Below are 18,051 nucleotides of genomic sequence, written 5' to 3'. Positions count from 1 at the left end.
TTTTGCCCTCTCCCCCAATCTATACCTCACTTCTGCTGATATGGTTCCAATCAATGCCATGTTCACTCCCAGATATGTAAAAGGCTTCCTTTACTCCAATTTTTCTTCATTCAAACTCACACCCTCAACTAACTCGTCCCTCAACCCTGCTGAACCTAAGAAACTAGGCTTTATTCTTATTCACTCTCAACTTCCTCCTTTCACACACTTTTCCAAACTCAGTCACCATCTTCTGCAGTTTCTCACTCGGATCTGCCATCAGTGATGTATTATCCGCAAACAACAACTGATTCATTTCCCAGGCCCTCTAATCCCCCAGAGACTGCATACTCTGCCCTTTTTCCAAGACTCTTGAGTTACCTGTCACATCATCCATAAACAAATCAAACCACCATGGTGATATCACACACCCCTGCCACAGACCATTTTTCACTTGGAACCATTCAATCTCTTCTCTTCCTACTTGTGCACAAGCCTTACACCTTTGATAAATACTTTTCTCTGCTTCTAGCAGCATTCCTTCCACTCCACATATCCTTATGACTTGCCATAAAGCATCTCTATTAATCCTTTCATATACCTTCTTCAGATCTATATATGTCATACATATCCACCTGTTTTCTAAATTTTTTCACACACATTCTTTAAAGCAAACATTTGATCCACACATTCTCTACCACTTCTGAAACCACACTGCTCCTCCCCAGTACGATGCTCTGTTCATGCCTTCAACCTCTGAATCAATACCCTCCCATACGTTTACATGGTATACTCTAAAAACTTAAACCCCTGTAGTTTGAACACTCACCTTTATATCCTTACCTTTATACAATGACACTATACATGCATTCCACAAATCCTCAGGAACCTCACCATGATCCAAGTAAACAATGAATACCCTTACTTATCAATCAGCAACCCTGTCATCACCTTTCTTAATAAATTCAAAAGAAATACCACAAACTCCAGCTGCCTAGTAGCATTTCATTTTATGCATAACTTTCACCACCTCTTCTCCCTTCAGCAAACTACTTTCCATGACTCTCAATTTGCATTACACACCAACCAAAACACCCTAACCCTGCCACTCTGTCATTAAAAACATTTAACAATCCTTTAAAACACTAACTCCATCTCCTCCTCACTTCATCATTACATGATATTATTTCCCCTTTTGCCCCCTTCACTGTTGTTCCCATTTGTTCTCTTATCTTTCACACATTATCTAACCTCTTCCAAATCATCTTTTATTATCCGAAGTTTACTGATATACACTCATCCCAATTCTCATGTGTCCTCTTTTTTAACCCCTGCACCTTCCTCTTGACCTTTGGCCACTTTCTATTATACATCTTCCAATCATTTGCACTCTTTCCCTGTGTGTACCACCCAAATGCCTCTCTTCTCTTTCACAAGTAACTTTAGTTCTTCATCCCAACATGCACTACCCTTTCTAATCTGCCCACCTCCCACATGCATCCCACATGCTTCTCTTGCATATGCCATCACTGCTTCCCTAAATACCTCCTATTCCTCACAATATACCTCACTTCACTTACTCTCACCTTCTTCAAGTCTACACTAAATCTCTCATGGTACTTCTTCACACAAGTCTCCTTTTTAAGTTCACTCACTCTCACATCTTTTCTCACCAACATTTTTCCCCTTTTTCAGAAACCTCTACAAACCTTCACCCTTGCTTCTATGCTTCTGTATGACAGTGATCTGACATCCTATCAGCTGCCCCTCTCAGCACATTTACATTCAGAAGTCTTTTTTTTAAATGCTATCAATCAATATGTAATCTAATGATGCCCAATGACCATGTCTCCAACTCACATATATCTGTGTATATCCCTCTTTTTACACCAAATATTCCCAATCACCAGTCTTTTCTTAGCACACTACTCTGAAAGCTTTTCACCATTTCCATTCATAACAACGAATACCAAATACACCCCAATTGTACCCTAAAATGCCTCATTACTTACCTATGAATTTAAATCACCCATCACTAATATCCAGTCTCTTCCATCAAAACTGCTGATACACTCACTCTGCTGTTTCCAGAACATTTGTCTCACATGATCTCCCTTCTCATGGCTGTGAGCATAAGCACTAATAATCACCCATCTTTCACCATCCACTTTCAGTTTTACCAGCATCAATTTAGGAATTACTTCCTTACATTCTCATCCACTCCTGACATTTCCAAACCATTCTTACCCCTTACCCCTGAGCTTTGTTTCACTCAGAGCCAGAACATCCAGGTTTCATTCCTCAAACATACTACCTATCTATCCTATCTTTTCATCTTGCTTACATCCACACACATTCTGACTTCCCAGTCTAAGCCTACGAGGAGGATGAGCATTCTCAGCCTGGCTCCTGTTTCCTCTTTTAGAAATTTAAATATATGAAGGGGAGGGTTTCTGGCCCATCCCTCCTGCCCCCTTTAGTCACCTTCTAAGATACACATGTAATGTTGAGGTAGAATTCTTTCTCCCCTACCTAATCTACGATTGTGTACGCATGGTAGAAAAAAAGTATCTTATCTCTTTTGTGAGAGAGAATATGACACCACAGCTGAAGCATTTTGAGAAATGCCCACAGGTCTACGCTCACGCTGGCAGTCCTGCTTTTATGATATTATAATATATCAGTTGCTTGTGGTATTTCCTGTCATTTTCCATGACAAATGATATAAGAAATGATTTTATATTTCAATGGGAACAACATAGTGGGGCTACCATAATTATTAGGATATCCGTCCCACAGTCACACTTACCGACTCTACCAAGACAACACAAGTTGAATTGATCATTTAAAAATTCATTGACCCATCCAGAAAAATACTTGTCTATGGTGTGAACATCCCAATAAATCAATTTACTACAGCAGTGAATAAGCATAACAGTAACCAACAAAGGCAAACATTTAATCTCATAAAGCAAAACTCAACCGCAAAATATATGTCATAAACAGGTAGAAAAGAATAAATCTTTCGTGAAAATTATGAAAAGTCACTGAAATTTCATTTATATTTTCTTACCTTTTTTAAAAGTGGTTCAGCAGCAACATTGTGGTTTGAGCAATATATCTTGTAAACTTCACAAATTTCATCAGCACACAGAAGGAATATGCATCCTACAAGTAACTCCTCATCAGTCTCATATGCAACTCTATCCAAGAGCTTCAAAATCTTCTTTGCCACTTCTACAACCTGTAATACATAACCTTATCATGGTATATATTCATGTAGTGCATAAATTCCTAATCCAATGGTGGGTACACACTTCAGGTCATGTCTATAGACATACAAAATGCTAGAAGAGCACAAACATTGTATATTTATTTCATTTATTTATTTTGTTTTGTCGCTGTCTCCCGCGTTAGCGAAGTAGCGCAAGGAAACAGACGAAAGAATGGCCTAACCCACCTACATACACAAATATATACATACACGTCCACACACGCAAATATACATACCTTTTCCATCTTAGCGTATACATATATATCCACACACAGACATATACATATATACACATGTACGTAATTCATACTGTCTGCCTTTATTCATTCCCATCGCCACCTCGCCACACATGAAATAACAACCCCTTCCTCCCTCATGTGTGCGAGGTAGCACTAGGAAAAGACAACAAAGGCCACATTCGTTCACACTCAGTCTCTAGCTGTCATGTAATAACGCACTGAAACCACAGCTCCCTTTCCACATACAGGACCCACAAAACTTTCCATGGTTTATCCCAGATGCTTCACATGCCCTGGTTCAATCCACTGACAGCACGTCGACCCTGGTATACCACATCATTCCAATTCACTCTATTCCTTGCACGCCTTTCACCCTCCTACATGTTCAGGCCCCAATCACTCAAAATCTTTTTCACTCCATCTTTCCACCTCCAATTTGGTCTCCCACTTCTCCTCGTTCCCTCCACCTCCGACACATATATCCTCTTTGTCAATCTTTCCTCACTCATTCTCTCCATGTGACCAAACCATTTCAAAACACCCTCTTCTGCTCTCTCAACCACACTCTTTTTATTTCCACACATCTCTCTTACCCTCACATTACTTACTCGATCAAACCACCTCACACCACATATTGTCCTCAACATCTCATTTCCAGCACATCCACCCTCCTGTGCACAACTCTATCCATAACCCATGCCTCGCAACCATACAACATTGTTGGAACCACTATTCCTTCAAACATACCCATTTTTGCATTTCAAGATAATGTTCTCAACTTCCACACATTCTTCAACGCTCCCAGAATTTTTGCCCCCTCCCCACCCAATGATTCACTTCCGCTTCCATGGTTCCATCCGCTGCCAAATCCACTCCCAGATATCCAAAACACTTTACTTCCTCCAGTTTTTCTCCTTTCAAACTTACCTCCCAAATGACTTGACCCTCAACCCTACTGTACCTAATAACCTTGCTCTTATTCACATTTACTCTCAACTTTCTTCTTTCACACACTCTACCAAACTCAGTCACCAGCTTCTGCAGTTTCTCACATGAATCAGCCACCAGCGTTGTATCATCAGCGAACAACAACTGACTCACTTCCCACGCTCTCTCATCCACAACAGACTGCATACTTGCCCCTCTTTCCAAAACTCTTGCATTCACCTCCCTAACAACCCCATCCATTAACAAATACCATAGAGACATCACACACCCCTGCCACAAACCTACATCCAATGAGAACCAATCACTTTCCTCTCTTCCTATGCGTACACATGCCTTACAGCCTCGATAAAAACTTTTCACTGATTCTAACAACTTGCTTCCCACACCATATATTAATAATACCTTCCACAGAGCATCTCTATCAACTCTATCATATGCCTTCTCCAGATCCATAAATGCTACATACAAATCCATTTGCTTTCCTAAGTATTTCTCACATACATTCTTCAAAGCAAACACCTGATCCACACATCCTCTACCACTTCTGAAACCACACTGCTCTTCCCCAATCTGATGCTCTGTACATGCCTTCACCCTCTCAATCAATACCCTCCCATATAATTTACCAGGAATACTCGACAAACTTATAACTGTAATTTGAGCACTCACCTTTGTTCCCTTTGCCTTTGTACAATGGCACTATGCAAGCATTCCGCCAATCCTCCTCAGGCACCTCACCATGAATCATACATACATTAAATAACCTTACCAACCAGTCAACAATACAGTCACCCCATTTTTTAATAAAGTCCACTGCAATACCATCCAAACCCGTTGCCTTGCCGGCTTTCATCTTCCGCAAAGCTTTTACTACCTCTTCTCTGTTTATCAAATCATTTTCCCTAACCCTCTCACTTTGCACACCACCTCAACCAAAACACCCCATATCTGCCACTCTATCATCAAACATATTCAGCAAACCTTCAAAATACTCACTCCATCTCCTTCTCACATCACCACTACTTGTTATCATCTCCCCATTTGCCCCTTCACTGAAGTTCCCCTTGTCTTTCGCACTTTATTTTCCTCCTTCTAAAACATCTTTTATTCTCCCAAAAATTAAATGATACTCTCTCACCCCAACTCTCATTTGCCCTCTTTTTCACCTCTTGCACTTTTCTCTTGACCTCCTGCCTCTTTCTTTTATACATCTCCCACTCATTTGCATTTTTTCCCTGCAAAAATTGTCCAAATGCCTCTCTCTTCTCTTTCACTAATAATCTTACTTCTTCATCCCACCACTCACTACCCTTTCTAATCTCCCCACCTCCCACGCTTCTCTTGCCACAAACATCTTTTGCGCAATCCATCACTGCTTCCCTAAATACATCCCATTCCTCCCCCACTCCCCTTACCTCCTTTGTTCTCACCTTTTTCCATTCTGTACTCAGTCTCTCCTGGTACTTCCTCACACAAGTCTCCTTCCCAAGCTCACTTACTCTCACCACTCTCTTCACCCCAACATTCTCTCTTCTTTTCTGAAAGCCTCTACAAATCTTCACCTTCGCCTCCACAAGATAATGATCAGACATCCCTCCAGTTGCACCTTTCAGCACATTAACATCCAAAAGTCTCTCTTTTGCGCGCCTATCAATTAACACGTAATCCAATAACGCTCTCTGGCCATCTCTCCTACTTACATATGTATACTTATGTACATCTCTCTTTTTAAACCAAGTATTCCCAATCACCAGTCCTTTTTAAGCACATAAATCTACAAGCTCTTCACCATTTCCATTTACAACACTGAACACCCCATGTATACCAATTATTCCCTCAACTGCCACATTACTCACCTTTGCATTCAAATCACCCATCACTATAACCCGGTCTCATGCATCAAAACCACTAACACACTCATTCAGCTGCTCCCAAAAAGACTTGCCTCTCATGATCTTTCTTCTCATGCCCAGGTGCATATGCACCAATAATCACCCATCTCTCTCCATCAACTTTCAGTTTTACCCATATCAATCTAGAGTTTACTTTCTTACACTCTGTCACATACTCCCACCACTCCTGTTTCAGGAGTAGTGCTACTCATTCCTTTGCTCTCGTCCTCTCACTAACCCCTGAACTTTACTCCCAAGACATTCCCAAACCACTCTTCCCCTTTACCCTTGACCTTCGTTTCACTCAGAGCCAAAACATCCAGGTTCCTTTCCTCAAACATACTACCCATCTCTCCTTTTTTCTCATCTTGGTTACATCCACAGACATTTAGGTACCCCAATCTGAGCCTTCGAGGAGGATGAGCACTCCCCGTCTGACTCCTTCTTCTGTTTCCCCTTTTAAAAATTTAAAATACAAGGAGGGGAGGGTTTCTAGTCCCCCAATCCCGTCCCCTTTAGTTGCCTTCTACAACATGTGAGGAATGCGTGGGAAGTATTCTTTCTACCCTATCCCCAGGGATAAACAAACATTGTATATCCCTTTTATTCTTAATTCTACCTTGATCTGTCTCCATCTACATTCCGGTTACATTCATTATTCAGAGAATTCATTAATCTCACAAAGTATATGCCAAAAATATAAAAATATTTTTTCATACTTGATTTTTGTTTCCTGCATCAGTGAGGTATCACCAGGAACAGACAAAGAAATGCCACATCAGCCCACATCCATTCTCTATCTCTCATGTGTAATACACCAAAAACCATTGTTTCCTCTCAACTAGGCTCCACAGACCTTTCCATGGTTTACCCCAGATGCTTCATACACCCTGGTTTAGCCTACTGACAGCACATCAACCCCAGTATACCAAATCATTCTAATTCACTCTATATCATGCATGACATTCACCCACCTGCATGTTCAGGCCCAATCACTCAAAACTCTTTTTCACCACATCCTTCCATCCCCAATTTGGTCTCCCTATTCTCCTTGTTCCCTCCACTTCTAACACATATATCCTCTTTGTCAACCTTTCCTTCCTCATTTTTTCCACATGTCTAAACCATTTCAGCATAGGCGCTTCAGGTCCCTGAATTACATATCCCCTTTACCCTCTCATTACTTACTTGATCAAACCATGTCACACTACACTTTGTCAAGTATTTCACTTCCACCCTCCTCCACACAGCCACATCCATAGCCAAGGAATTGCGTCCATATGATACTACTGGGACTACTATTCCTTCAAACATACCCACTTTGCCCCTCCAGGCAACGTTCTCTCTTTCCAAATGTTTGCAACACTCCCAGAAACTTCACCATCTCCCCCCATCCTATGACTTACGTCTGCTTCTATGGTTTCACTCTGCCACATCCACTCCCAGATATCTAAAACACTTCACATTCTCAAATTTTTCTCCATTCAAACTCACACTCCAACTAAACTGTCCCTCAATCCTAGTGAACCTAATAACCTTATTTTTATTCACAATCACTCTCAACTTTCTCCTTTCATACACTATTTCAACCAACAACTGCAGTCTCTCACTAAAATCTGCCACCAGTGGTGTATCATCAGCAAAAAAGTGACTCACTTCCCAGACCATCTCATCCCCAACAGACTGCATACTTGCCCCTCTCTCCAAGATTCACACATTTATTGCCCTCAACACCCTATCCATAAACAAATTGAACAACCATGGTGACATCACACACCCCTGCCACAGACCAACCTTTATTTGGAGCCAATCACAATCCTCCCTTCCTACTCGTACACAAGTCATGCACATTTGATAAATACTTCTCACTGGTTCTAGCAGCTTTTCTCACACACTGTATACTTTCAAGACCTTCCACTATGCATCTCTATTAACCCTATCATATGCTTTCTCCAGATCCATAAATGCCACACACAAATCCATCTCTATTTCTAGGTATTTCTCACACATATTCATTAAAGCAAACACCTGATCCACTTCTGAAATCACAAAGCTCCTACCTAGTCTGATGCTCTGTATATGCCTTCACCCTCTCAACTAATACCTTTTCATTATAACTTACCAGGTTAACTCAACAAATCTAAATCTCAGTTGTTTGAACACTCACTTTTATTTCACCTGCCTTTATACACTGCCCCTATAAATGCATTTCGCCAATCCTCAGGCATCTCACCATAATCCACACATACACTGAAAATCCCTATCAACCAGTGAGCAACACAGCCACCCCCTCTCTTAAAAAATTCAACTACAACACCATCCACTCTAGCGACACTGCCACATTTCATCTTATGCAAGGTTTTCATCGCCTCTTCTTTCTTCACTAAATCACTCTCCACGACTCTCTCATTTTGCATACCACCCAAACCAAAACACCCTGCATAAGACACTCTATCAGCAAACACATTTAAAAGTCCTTCAAAATACTCATTTCATCTCATCACTTTATTACTACCAGAACTAAGAAACATTCAAAAGAAAGTTAGACTTTTGATTAAAGACAATACCAGATGAGCCTAGAACAGTTGTTGAGAATACAGAATCATCCAACAAGCAAGATATGAAATCAATAATAGAAAGGAGGTTGAAAGAAACAGAAGAGTTCAAAAAGCAAGCAGCGCAGAGTACCATGCACTAGCCCTGCTATCATGACAAAATCTTGTAAGTAGTTGCAGGTAAGTAGACAGGTATTCAACTTGGCTGGGACAAGGTACTGTAGAAACCTGAAAAGGCACTTGACTTTGAGAGATTTCAGCCAATAGATTTTGCTTTAGTCCTCAATCAAACTGGGGACAATATGAAGGTGAGAGAAGGGTAGTTGAAAGATGATCCTGACCTGCCTGGATATCACCACTTTACGATGAAGATATTGCTGAGTACTTGTCCAGGTTTTCTGATCACTTGGAGGAAAAGTTGGAATAGGAAGATGTTCTTGACCCCATATGAGTGAAGTTCAACAATGCTTTGGCTGCCACTTACACCTTCCTGGGGTTCTTTGATCATAAGAATTACAAGGTGGTCAATAACTGGTATGAAAAGAGGTCAAGAATCCAGGCTGTGGATACAAACTTTTTGAAAGGAGTATGATGTATGACTAGATGGAATGAAGAATGTAATAAAAAGGTGTATGAGAGATCTGGTATGGTAGGGAATGCAAGAGGAATGAATTGTGAAGCAGCAGAATAGGTAATACTTTCAGTTGGTTTGGGCACAGTATGATAAAAGGGGTTGATGTGAAAATAAGACAATCTGTGACATGGAGAAATAGAAAGGAAGAGTGCTGGAAGGAGAAAAATAGAGGAAGAATGAATGAAATGGTGTATGAGAGGGAGGCATGTAGAAAGGATATGTGGAGACTCTTTTGCTATGGCATCCCCCTTGATGAGAGTTCCCTGAGGGAACAAGCATCAGAGAAGTCTCCTTATGCACTTTCAGGGCTTCAATCTCCACTTCTTACCAGGAAATCATTTGAACCAGAGTAGTCTTTGCCACTCCCTGAACATCAGCCTCAGGAGGGGTGACCTAAATCAAAAAATTATCATCGATGGACTAAAGTGTTTTCATTACACTTGTTAATATTTCATTTAATTAATGTTCCTTGAAAAAATTTGGGATGCAACAGACTTTGGCTTCTAAAAGACTATCCTTTCCTAAACTAGTCAGTTAGACTGGGATTACTGTAGTTACAGTGCAGGTGCTATGCATGACTATCATAATTAGCAGTGTTCTTCACCTAAGGCACTTTGATGGCTTCCGTAAACATGAAAAAAGGGGGCAGGTGAGAAGTTTACTTTTAAAATGTAAAGAAACGGCTAACAAAGACATGCCTTAACCACAATTCTGAGAGCCAAAATAACCAAAATATGGGCATCATTATACATGAAAAAAGGTACAATGCATGGAAGTTTTGATACTCAAAATGTAACATGACTTTCATCTTAATTCTTTCATATCCAACAGTAAATATTATTGCATTGTTTCTGGTCAGCAGCTATAATTCTAGTGATTTTTGCATACCCTTTTTACAAAGATGATAATCTATTCCATTAGCCACTTGATAATCCTTACCTGGCTTATATTACCCATTAGTGTACTGAGATCCACAGACTGTGACTCCTTCTGTGAGGGTGCTTGTTGAATTACTTGTATGAGAGCTTCAAGGTCATGAATGTACTCATGCTCAGTGGTAACAATTTCCTGCACCAGCTCAAGACGTTGATTGGACCTTACCAACCCCTGAAAAATTACGTTTGATGAACAAAAAAATTGCTTTTCTTCTGTGGCTGGAACTATAACTTTTGCCATTCATCCTACCCATAAGCATATTGAATGGATATCTTATTCAATAGTAATATAAGAATTAAAACTATGAACTAACAAATCCACCTAAGGCAGGCTTTAACAATCACATGGTCTTTCCACTCATTCTAAAGGTTCCATTCATCCCCTTGTCCACTCCCAGGTATCTAAGATACCTTACTTCCTCCAAAATTTTCTCCTTTCAAACTCACACCCCACCTTAATTGTTTCTTTGCACTTCTAAACCTAAAAACCTTGTTTTTATTCACATCTACTCTCAACTTTCTCCTTTCACACACTCTCCAAATCTCAGACACTAACTACTGCATTTTCCCGCTCAAATCTAGCAATAGCCCTGTGTAATCAGCTAACAACAATCTATCAATCGATATCTCTGATGCCTGTTCCCAAAGGGGATATCCCTAAAAGGGGTGGCCAAAGCAGCAGGGTCTCCATAACTAGTGAACCCCAGTGCCACTTGTAAGCCTTTAATGCCTCACCCTTAATAGGTCACTAGCAGAGGGCAACTCTAGCACAATGTTTGCAGACGCTTCTAAAAACATCTGACCCACTACCCAAGCCCTCACCTGCCTATCTCTCCAAGACCCTCATTACCCCAACCATAAGCAAATTAAACAAGCAAGGTGACATCACACATCCCTACCACTAACCTACTTTCAGCTGAACCCACTCATCCTCCTTCCTACCTACTTACACACATGCCTTACTCTCTTGATAAAAACTCCTCACTCCTTCTAACAGCTTTCCCCGGACACCATATATTTGTAACACCTTCCACAAAACATCTCTATCAACCCTATCATATGCTTTCTCCAGATCCATATATGCAACATATAAATTCTTCTGTTTCTCTGAATATGTCTTACATAAATTTAACAAAGTAAACACCTGATCTACACATCCTCTACCACTCCTGAAACCACATTGTTCCTCCCCAGTGTGTTGCTTTATGAAATGCACCACCCTTTCAATCACCACTCTTCCATATAATTTACTAAAATACACTCAACACATATTATACCTCTGTAATTTGAACACTCACCTTTGTTCACCTTGTCTTTATACACTGGCACTACACATGCATTCCACAAGTCCTCAGGAACCTCACCATGATCCATACATACACTGAAAATCCTAACTACCTATTCAACAACATAGTTACTGCCTTTCTTAAGAAATTCAACTGTAATGCCATCCACACTAAATGCCCTGCCACATTTCATTTTACACGAGGCTTTCACCACCCATCTTTTCACCAAACCAAAATACAGTACTCAAAAAAATAATGTTTTTTTACAAAATATGTCAATACTGCAAAGCCTTAATTCTAAGAAACCATAACCTAATTCTCAAATGCTCCTACTGCAAAATGTTCTACAATATTACTAAATGTGGGATCACAATGTGTAATGTAGGCATTACCAGACTCTATCTGCATAAGGATACACCAAGAGTGAAAAGTCACCTTTGGCAAGGCTGTATCAACATCAGCTGGTGAAATAGTACAGTCTCAGACGTCAAAGAACTTCCTGCTCTAAAAGGCTCAAACATGTCCTTGCTGCTGAATGTGGCACTGCCTTGGGCTACAAAGCCCTTGGAAGAGGGGTACTGGGATAACATTAGAAACTTAGAAAGGGGTGTTGGGGTAATTCAGAATGAATCTAGGGTTTATATAAGATGGCCAACATCAGGTCATTCAGCTCTGTCTAGATTTCCATAAAAACATCAAACTACTACCCAAAATACTATAAAGTACCTTTACCATATCTTCCTCTCTTGCAACTTGTTCATTCTGAGCTGACTGGGCTTCCTCTGCAGCAACTGAGTTGATGTCATTCACTGCACCAACATCATTGCCTGATTCTACCAAATCAGTTCTACTGCTCCTTTGTGAAGGCATCAAATTCTGCACACTCGTCATTTCAGAGTCTGAAATATTTGATAGGGATTATGTCCTAAAAATTCAATGCAATTTATAAAATCAAATAACTCAGAGGAAAAAACTGAGAAGAAAAGAATTATTACAAAAACACTTCAACCCTTTAAGCTGATAGTTCATCCCTCCTCTATACTTCCCACTCATATTGGGGCATATATATAACTGGCCTGGGGCAAATACACATACGTATGTTTTTAATTTTCCGAAACTAGGAGCAGAGAAAGGGAACAAGTGAGGATATTCCCTCTAAGGCTCAGTCCTCTATTCTTAATGCTACCTCGCTAATGCAGGAAATGGCAAATATGTATGATAAATATTTTTTTTTTTTTTTTTTTTTTTTTTTTTTTGCTTTGTCACTGTCTCCCGCGTTTGCGAGGTAGCGCAAGGAAACAGACGAAAGAAATGGCCCAACCCACCCCCATACACATGCCTTGATTCAATCCACTGACAGCACGTCAACCCCGGTATACCACATCGCTCCAATTCACTCTATTCTTTGCCCTCCTTTCACCCTCCTGCATGTTCAGGCCCCGATCACACAAAATCTTTTTCACTCCATCTTTCCACCTCCAATTTGGTCTCCCTCTTCTCCTCGTTCCCTCCACCTCCGACACATATATCCTCTTGGTCAATCTTTCCTCACTCATTCTCTCCATGTGACCAAACCATTTCAAAACACCCTCTTCTGCTCTCTCAACCACGCTCTTTTTATTTCCACACATCTCTCTTACCCTTACGTTACTTACTCGATCAAACCACCTCACACCACACATTGTCCTCAAACATCTCATTTCCAGCACATCCATCCTCCTGCGCACAACTCTATCCATAGTCCACGCCTCGCAACCATACAACATTGTTGGAACCACTATTCCTTCAAACATACCCATTTTTGCTTTCCGAGATAATGTTCTCGACTTCCACACATTCTTCAAGGCTCCCAGAATTTTCGCCCCCTCCCCCACCCTATGATCCACTTCCGCTTCCATGGTTCCATCCGCTGCCAGATCCACTCCCAGATATCTAAAACACTTCACTTCCTCCAGTTTTTCTCCATTCAAACTCACCTCCCAATTGAATTGACCCTCAACCCTACTGTACCTAACCTTGCTCTTATTCACATTTACTCTTAACTTTCTTCTTTCACACACTTTACCAGACTCAGTCACCATCTTCTGCAGTTTCTCACATGAATCATCCACCAGCGCTGTATCATCAGCGAACAACAACTGACTCACTTCCCAAGCTCTCTCATCCCCAACAGACTTCATACTTGCCCCTCTTTCCAAAACTCTTGCATTCACCTCCCTAACAACCCCATCCATAAACAAATTAAACAACCATGGAGACATCACACACCCCTGCCGCAAACCTACATTCACTGAGAACCAATCACTTTCCTCTCTTCCTACACGTACACATGCCTTACATCCTCGATAAAAACTTTTCACTGCTTCTAACAACTTGCCTCCCACACCTTATATTCTTAATACCCTCCACATATATATATATATATATATATATATATATATATATATATATATATATATATATATATATATATATATATATATATATATATATTGAGGTGAATGTGAAGCTTTGTAGAGGTTTTCAAACAAGAAGAGAGAATGTTGGGGAGAAGAGATTGGTGAGAATAAGTGAGCTTGGAAAGGAGACTTGTGTGAGGAAGTACCACAAGAGATTGAGTGTAGAATGGCAAAAGGTGACAGCAAATTACATGAGGGGAGTGGGTGAGGGATGGAATGTATTTAGGGAAGCAGTGATGGCTTGTGCAAAAGATGCATGTGACATGAGAAAGGTGGGAGTTGGGCAGATTAGAAAGGGTAGTGAATGGTGGGATGAAGAAGTAAAGTTGTAAGAGAAAGAGAAAAGAGAAACGTCTGAATGATACTTGCAAAGAAGGAGTGCAAAAGACTGGGTGATGTATAAAAGAAAGCAGCAGGAGGACAAGAGAAAGATGCAAGCACTGAAAAAGAGGGCAAATGAGAGTTGGAGTGCACGAGTATCATTAAACTTTAGGAAGAATAAAAAGATGTGAATGAGAGGGTCAGGGAGAATGGTTTGGTAAACAGAGGAGAGGTAGTGAAAGCTTTGCAGAAGATGAAAGCTTGCAAGGCAGCAGGTTTGGATGGCATTGAAGTGGAATTTATCAAAAAAGAGGGCGAGTGTGTTGTTGATTGGTTGGTAAGGATATTCAATGTAAGTATGGTTCATGGTGAAGTGCCTGAGGATGGCAGAATGCATGCATAGTGCCACTGTAAAAAAAGGCAAAGTGGATAAAGGTGAGTGTTCAAATTACAAGGGTATAAGTTTGCTGAGTATTCCTGGAGAGTTATATGGGAGGGTGTTGATTGAGAGGGTGGAGGCATGTACAAAGCATCAGACTGGGGAGGAGCAGTGTGGTTTTGGGAGTGGTGGAGGATGTGTGGATCGGGTGTTTGCTTTGCAGAATGCATGTGAGAAATACTTAGAGGGACAGATGGATTTGTGTGTGGCATTTGTGGATCTGGAGAAGGCATATGATAGGGTTGATAAAGATGCTTTGTGGAAGGTATAAAGAGTATATGGCATGGGAGGTAAAGTACTAAAAGCAGTGAAAAGTTTTTACCAAGGATGTAAGGCATGTGTACAAGTGGAAAGAGAAGAAAGTGATTGGTTCCCAGCGAGTGTCGGCTTGTGGTAGGGGTGCGTGATGTCTCCATGGTTGTTAATTTGTTTATGGATGGGGTGGTTAGGGAGGTGAGTGCAAGAGTTTTGGGGAGAGGGCAAGTATGCAGTCTGTCAGGGATGAGAGGGCTTGGGAAGTGAGTCAGTTGTTGTTCGCTGATGATACAGCGCTGGTGGCTGATTCGGGTGAGAAACTGCAAAAGTTGGTGACTGAGTTTGGTAAGGTGTGTGAGAGAAAAAAGCTGAGAGAGGATGCGAGTAAGAGCAAGCTTATTAGGTTCAGTAGGGTTCAGGGACAAGTTGACTGGGTGGTAAGTTTGAAGGGAGAGGAACTGGAGGAAATGGGGTGTTTTGGATATCTGGGAGTGGATTTGGCAGCTGATGGAACCATGGAAGCGGAAGTGAGTCACAGGGTGTGGGAGGGGGCGAGGGTTCTGGGAGCGTTGAAGAATGTGAGGAAGGTGAGAGCGTTGTCTTGGAGAGCAGAGGTGGGTGTGTTTGTGAGGGAGTGGTGGTTCTGGCAGTGTTACGTGGTTGCGAGGCATGGGCTATGGATGGGGTTGTGCGGAGGAGGGTGGATGTGTTGGAGATGAGGTGTTTGGGGACAGTTTGTACATATACATAGACATTAAATACATACACATGTACATATTCATACTTGCATGCTTTCATCCAATCCTGTCACTATCCCACCCCACAGGAAAACAGCATCACTATCCCTTGCTCCAGCAAGGCAGCACCAGGAATACAGACAAAAAGGCCACATCTGTTCACACTCAGTATCCAGCTGTCATGTGTAATGCACCAAAACCACAGCTCCCTATCCACATCCAGGCCCCAGAGGCCTTTCAATGGTTCACCACAGACGCTTCACATACCCTGGTTCAGTCCAGTGACAGCACGTCAGCCTCAGTATACCACATCATTTTAATTCAGTCTACTCCTTGCATGCCTATCATCCTCCTGTACGTTCAGGCCTCGATCACTCAAAATCTTTTTCACTCCATCTTTCCACCTGCAATTTGGATCCCCCACTTCTCCTTCTTCCCTCTACCTCTGACACATATATCCTCTATGTCAATCTTCCCTCACTCATTCTCTCTGTATGTCCAAACCATTTCAACACACCCTCTTCTGCTCTCTCAACCACACTCTTTTTCTTTCCACATATCTCTCTTACCCTTACATTACTTACTTGATCACACCACCTCACACCACATACTGCCCTCAAACATTTCATTTCCAACACATCCACCTTTTCCGCACAAACCTATCTATAGCCCATCCGTCACAACTATATAACATCATTCTAACTACTATTCCTTCAAACATACTCAATTTTTCTCTGAGATAACATCCTCTCCTTCCACACATTTTTCATCCATCCCGGAACATTCGCCCCCTCCCCCACCCAGTCATTCACTTCTGCTTACATGGTTCCATCCGCTGCTAAACCCACTCCCAGATATCTAAAACACTTCACTTCCTCTAACTTTTCTCCATTTAAACATACATCCCAATTAACTTATCCCTCAACCCTACTGAACCTAATAACCTAGCTCTTATTCACATTCACTCTTAACTTTCTCCTTTCACACACTTTTCCAAACTCAGTCACTAACCTCTGCAATTTCTCACATGAATCAGCCACTAGAGCTGTATCACTGGCAAACAAAAACTGACTCACTTCCCAAGCCTTCTCATCCACAACAGACTGCATACTTAACCCTCTCCTCAAAACTCTTCCATTTACCTCCCTAACCACCCCATCCATGAACAAGTTAAACAACCATGGAGACATCACACACCCCTGCCACAGACTGACATTCACCGGGAACCAATCACTCTCCTCTCTTCCTACTCATTCACATGCCTTACATCCTTGGTAAAAACTTTTCACTGCTTCCAGGAACTTACCTCCTACACCATATATTCTTAAAACCTTCCACAAAGCATCTCTATCAACTCTATCATATGCCTTCTACAGATCCATAAATGCTACATACATATCCATTTGCTTTTCTAAGTATTTCTCACATACATTCTTCAAAGCAAACACCTGATCAACAAATCCTCTACTACTTCTGAGACCACACTGCTCCTCGCCAGTCTGATGCACTGTACATGCCTTCACCCTCTCAATCAATACCCTTCCATATAATTTCCCAGGAATACTCAACAAACTTATACCTCTGTAGTTTGAACACTCACGTCTATCCCCTTTGCCTATGTTCAATGGCACTATGTATGCATTCCGCCAATCCTCAGGCACTTCACCATGGACCATACATACAATGAATATCCTTACCAACCAATCAACAACACAGTTACCCCTTTTTTAATAAATTCCACTGCAATACCATCCAAACCCACTGCCTTGCTAGATTTCATCTGCAACGATTTCACTGCCTCTTCTCTCTTCACCAAAGCATTCTCCCTAACCCTCTCACTTCACACTCCACCTCGACCAAAACACCCTTTATTTGCCACTCTATAATCAAACACATTCAACAAACCAAAATACTCACTCCATCTCCTTTTCACTTCGTCACTATTTGTTATCACTTCTCCACTTGCTCCCTTCACCAACATTCACCAGTATTCCCATCATTCTTGTCTCACACACGTTATTTGCCTCCTTCCAAAACATCTTTTTTTTCTCTCTAAAATTTAATAATACTCTCTCACCCCAACTCTCATTTACCCTCT

At 41.2% G+C, this 18,051-nt stretch overlaps 1 protein-coding gene across 4 annotated transcripts in view; it reads right to left on the bottom strand.

Annotated features, from left to right (window-relative positions):
- Positions 1-18,051, bottom strand: part of LOC139759424 (uncharacterized) — a 286,276-nt gene that overhangs the window by 158,924 nt on the left and 109,301 nt on the right. For 3 of the 4 annotated variants that reach the window (XR_011715046.1, XM_071681522.1, XM_071681521.1), the window contains exons 8-10: positions 12,469-12,641; positions 10,461-10,628; positions 3,053-3,223 (exon numbers count right to left, since the gene is read on the bottom strand). Coding sequence is in view for 3 of the 4 variants with exons in the window: in XM_071681522.1 (XP_071537623.1) it covers positions 3,053-3,223; positions 10,461-10,628; positions 12,469-12,641 (512 nt within the window). In the remaining variant the exon portion in view is untranslated. The remainder of the gene's footprint in view (positions 1-3,052; positions 3,224-10,460; positions 10,629-12,468; positions 12,642-18,051) is intronic. The other variant, XM_071681523.1, reaches the window with a different exon arrangement.

Source organism: Panulirus ornatus, chromosome 33, assembly GCF_036320965.1.
Source record: "Panulirus ornatus isolate Po-2019 chromosome 33, ASM3632096v1, whole genome shotgun sequence".
Classification (NCBI taxonomy): Eukaryota; Metazoa; Arthropoda; class Malacostraca; order Decapoda; family Palinuridae; genus Panulirus; species Panulirus ornatus.
The sequence above is the reverse complement of the archived record's forward strand: the minus strand, read 5'-3'. Positions and strand labels throughout refer to the sequence as shown.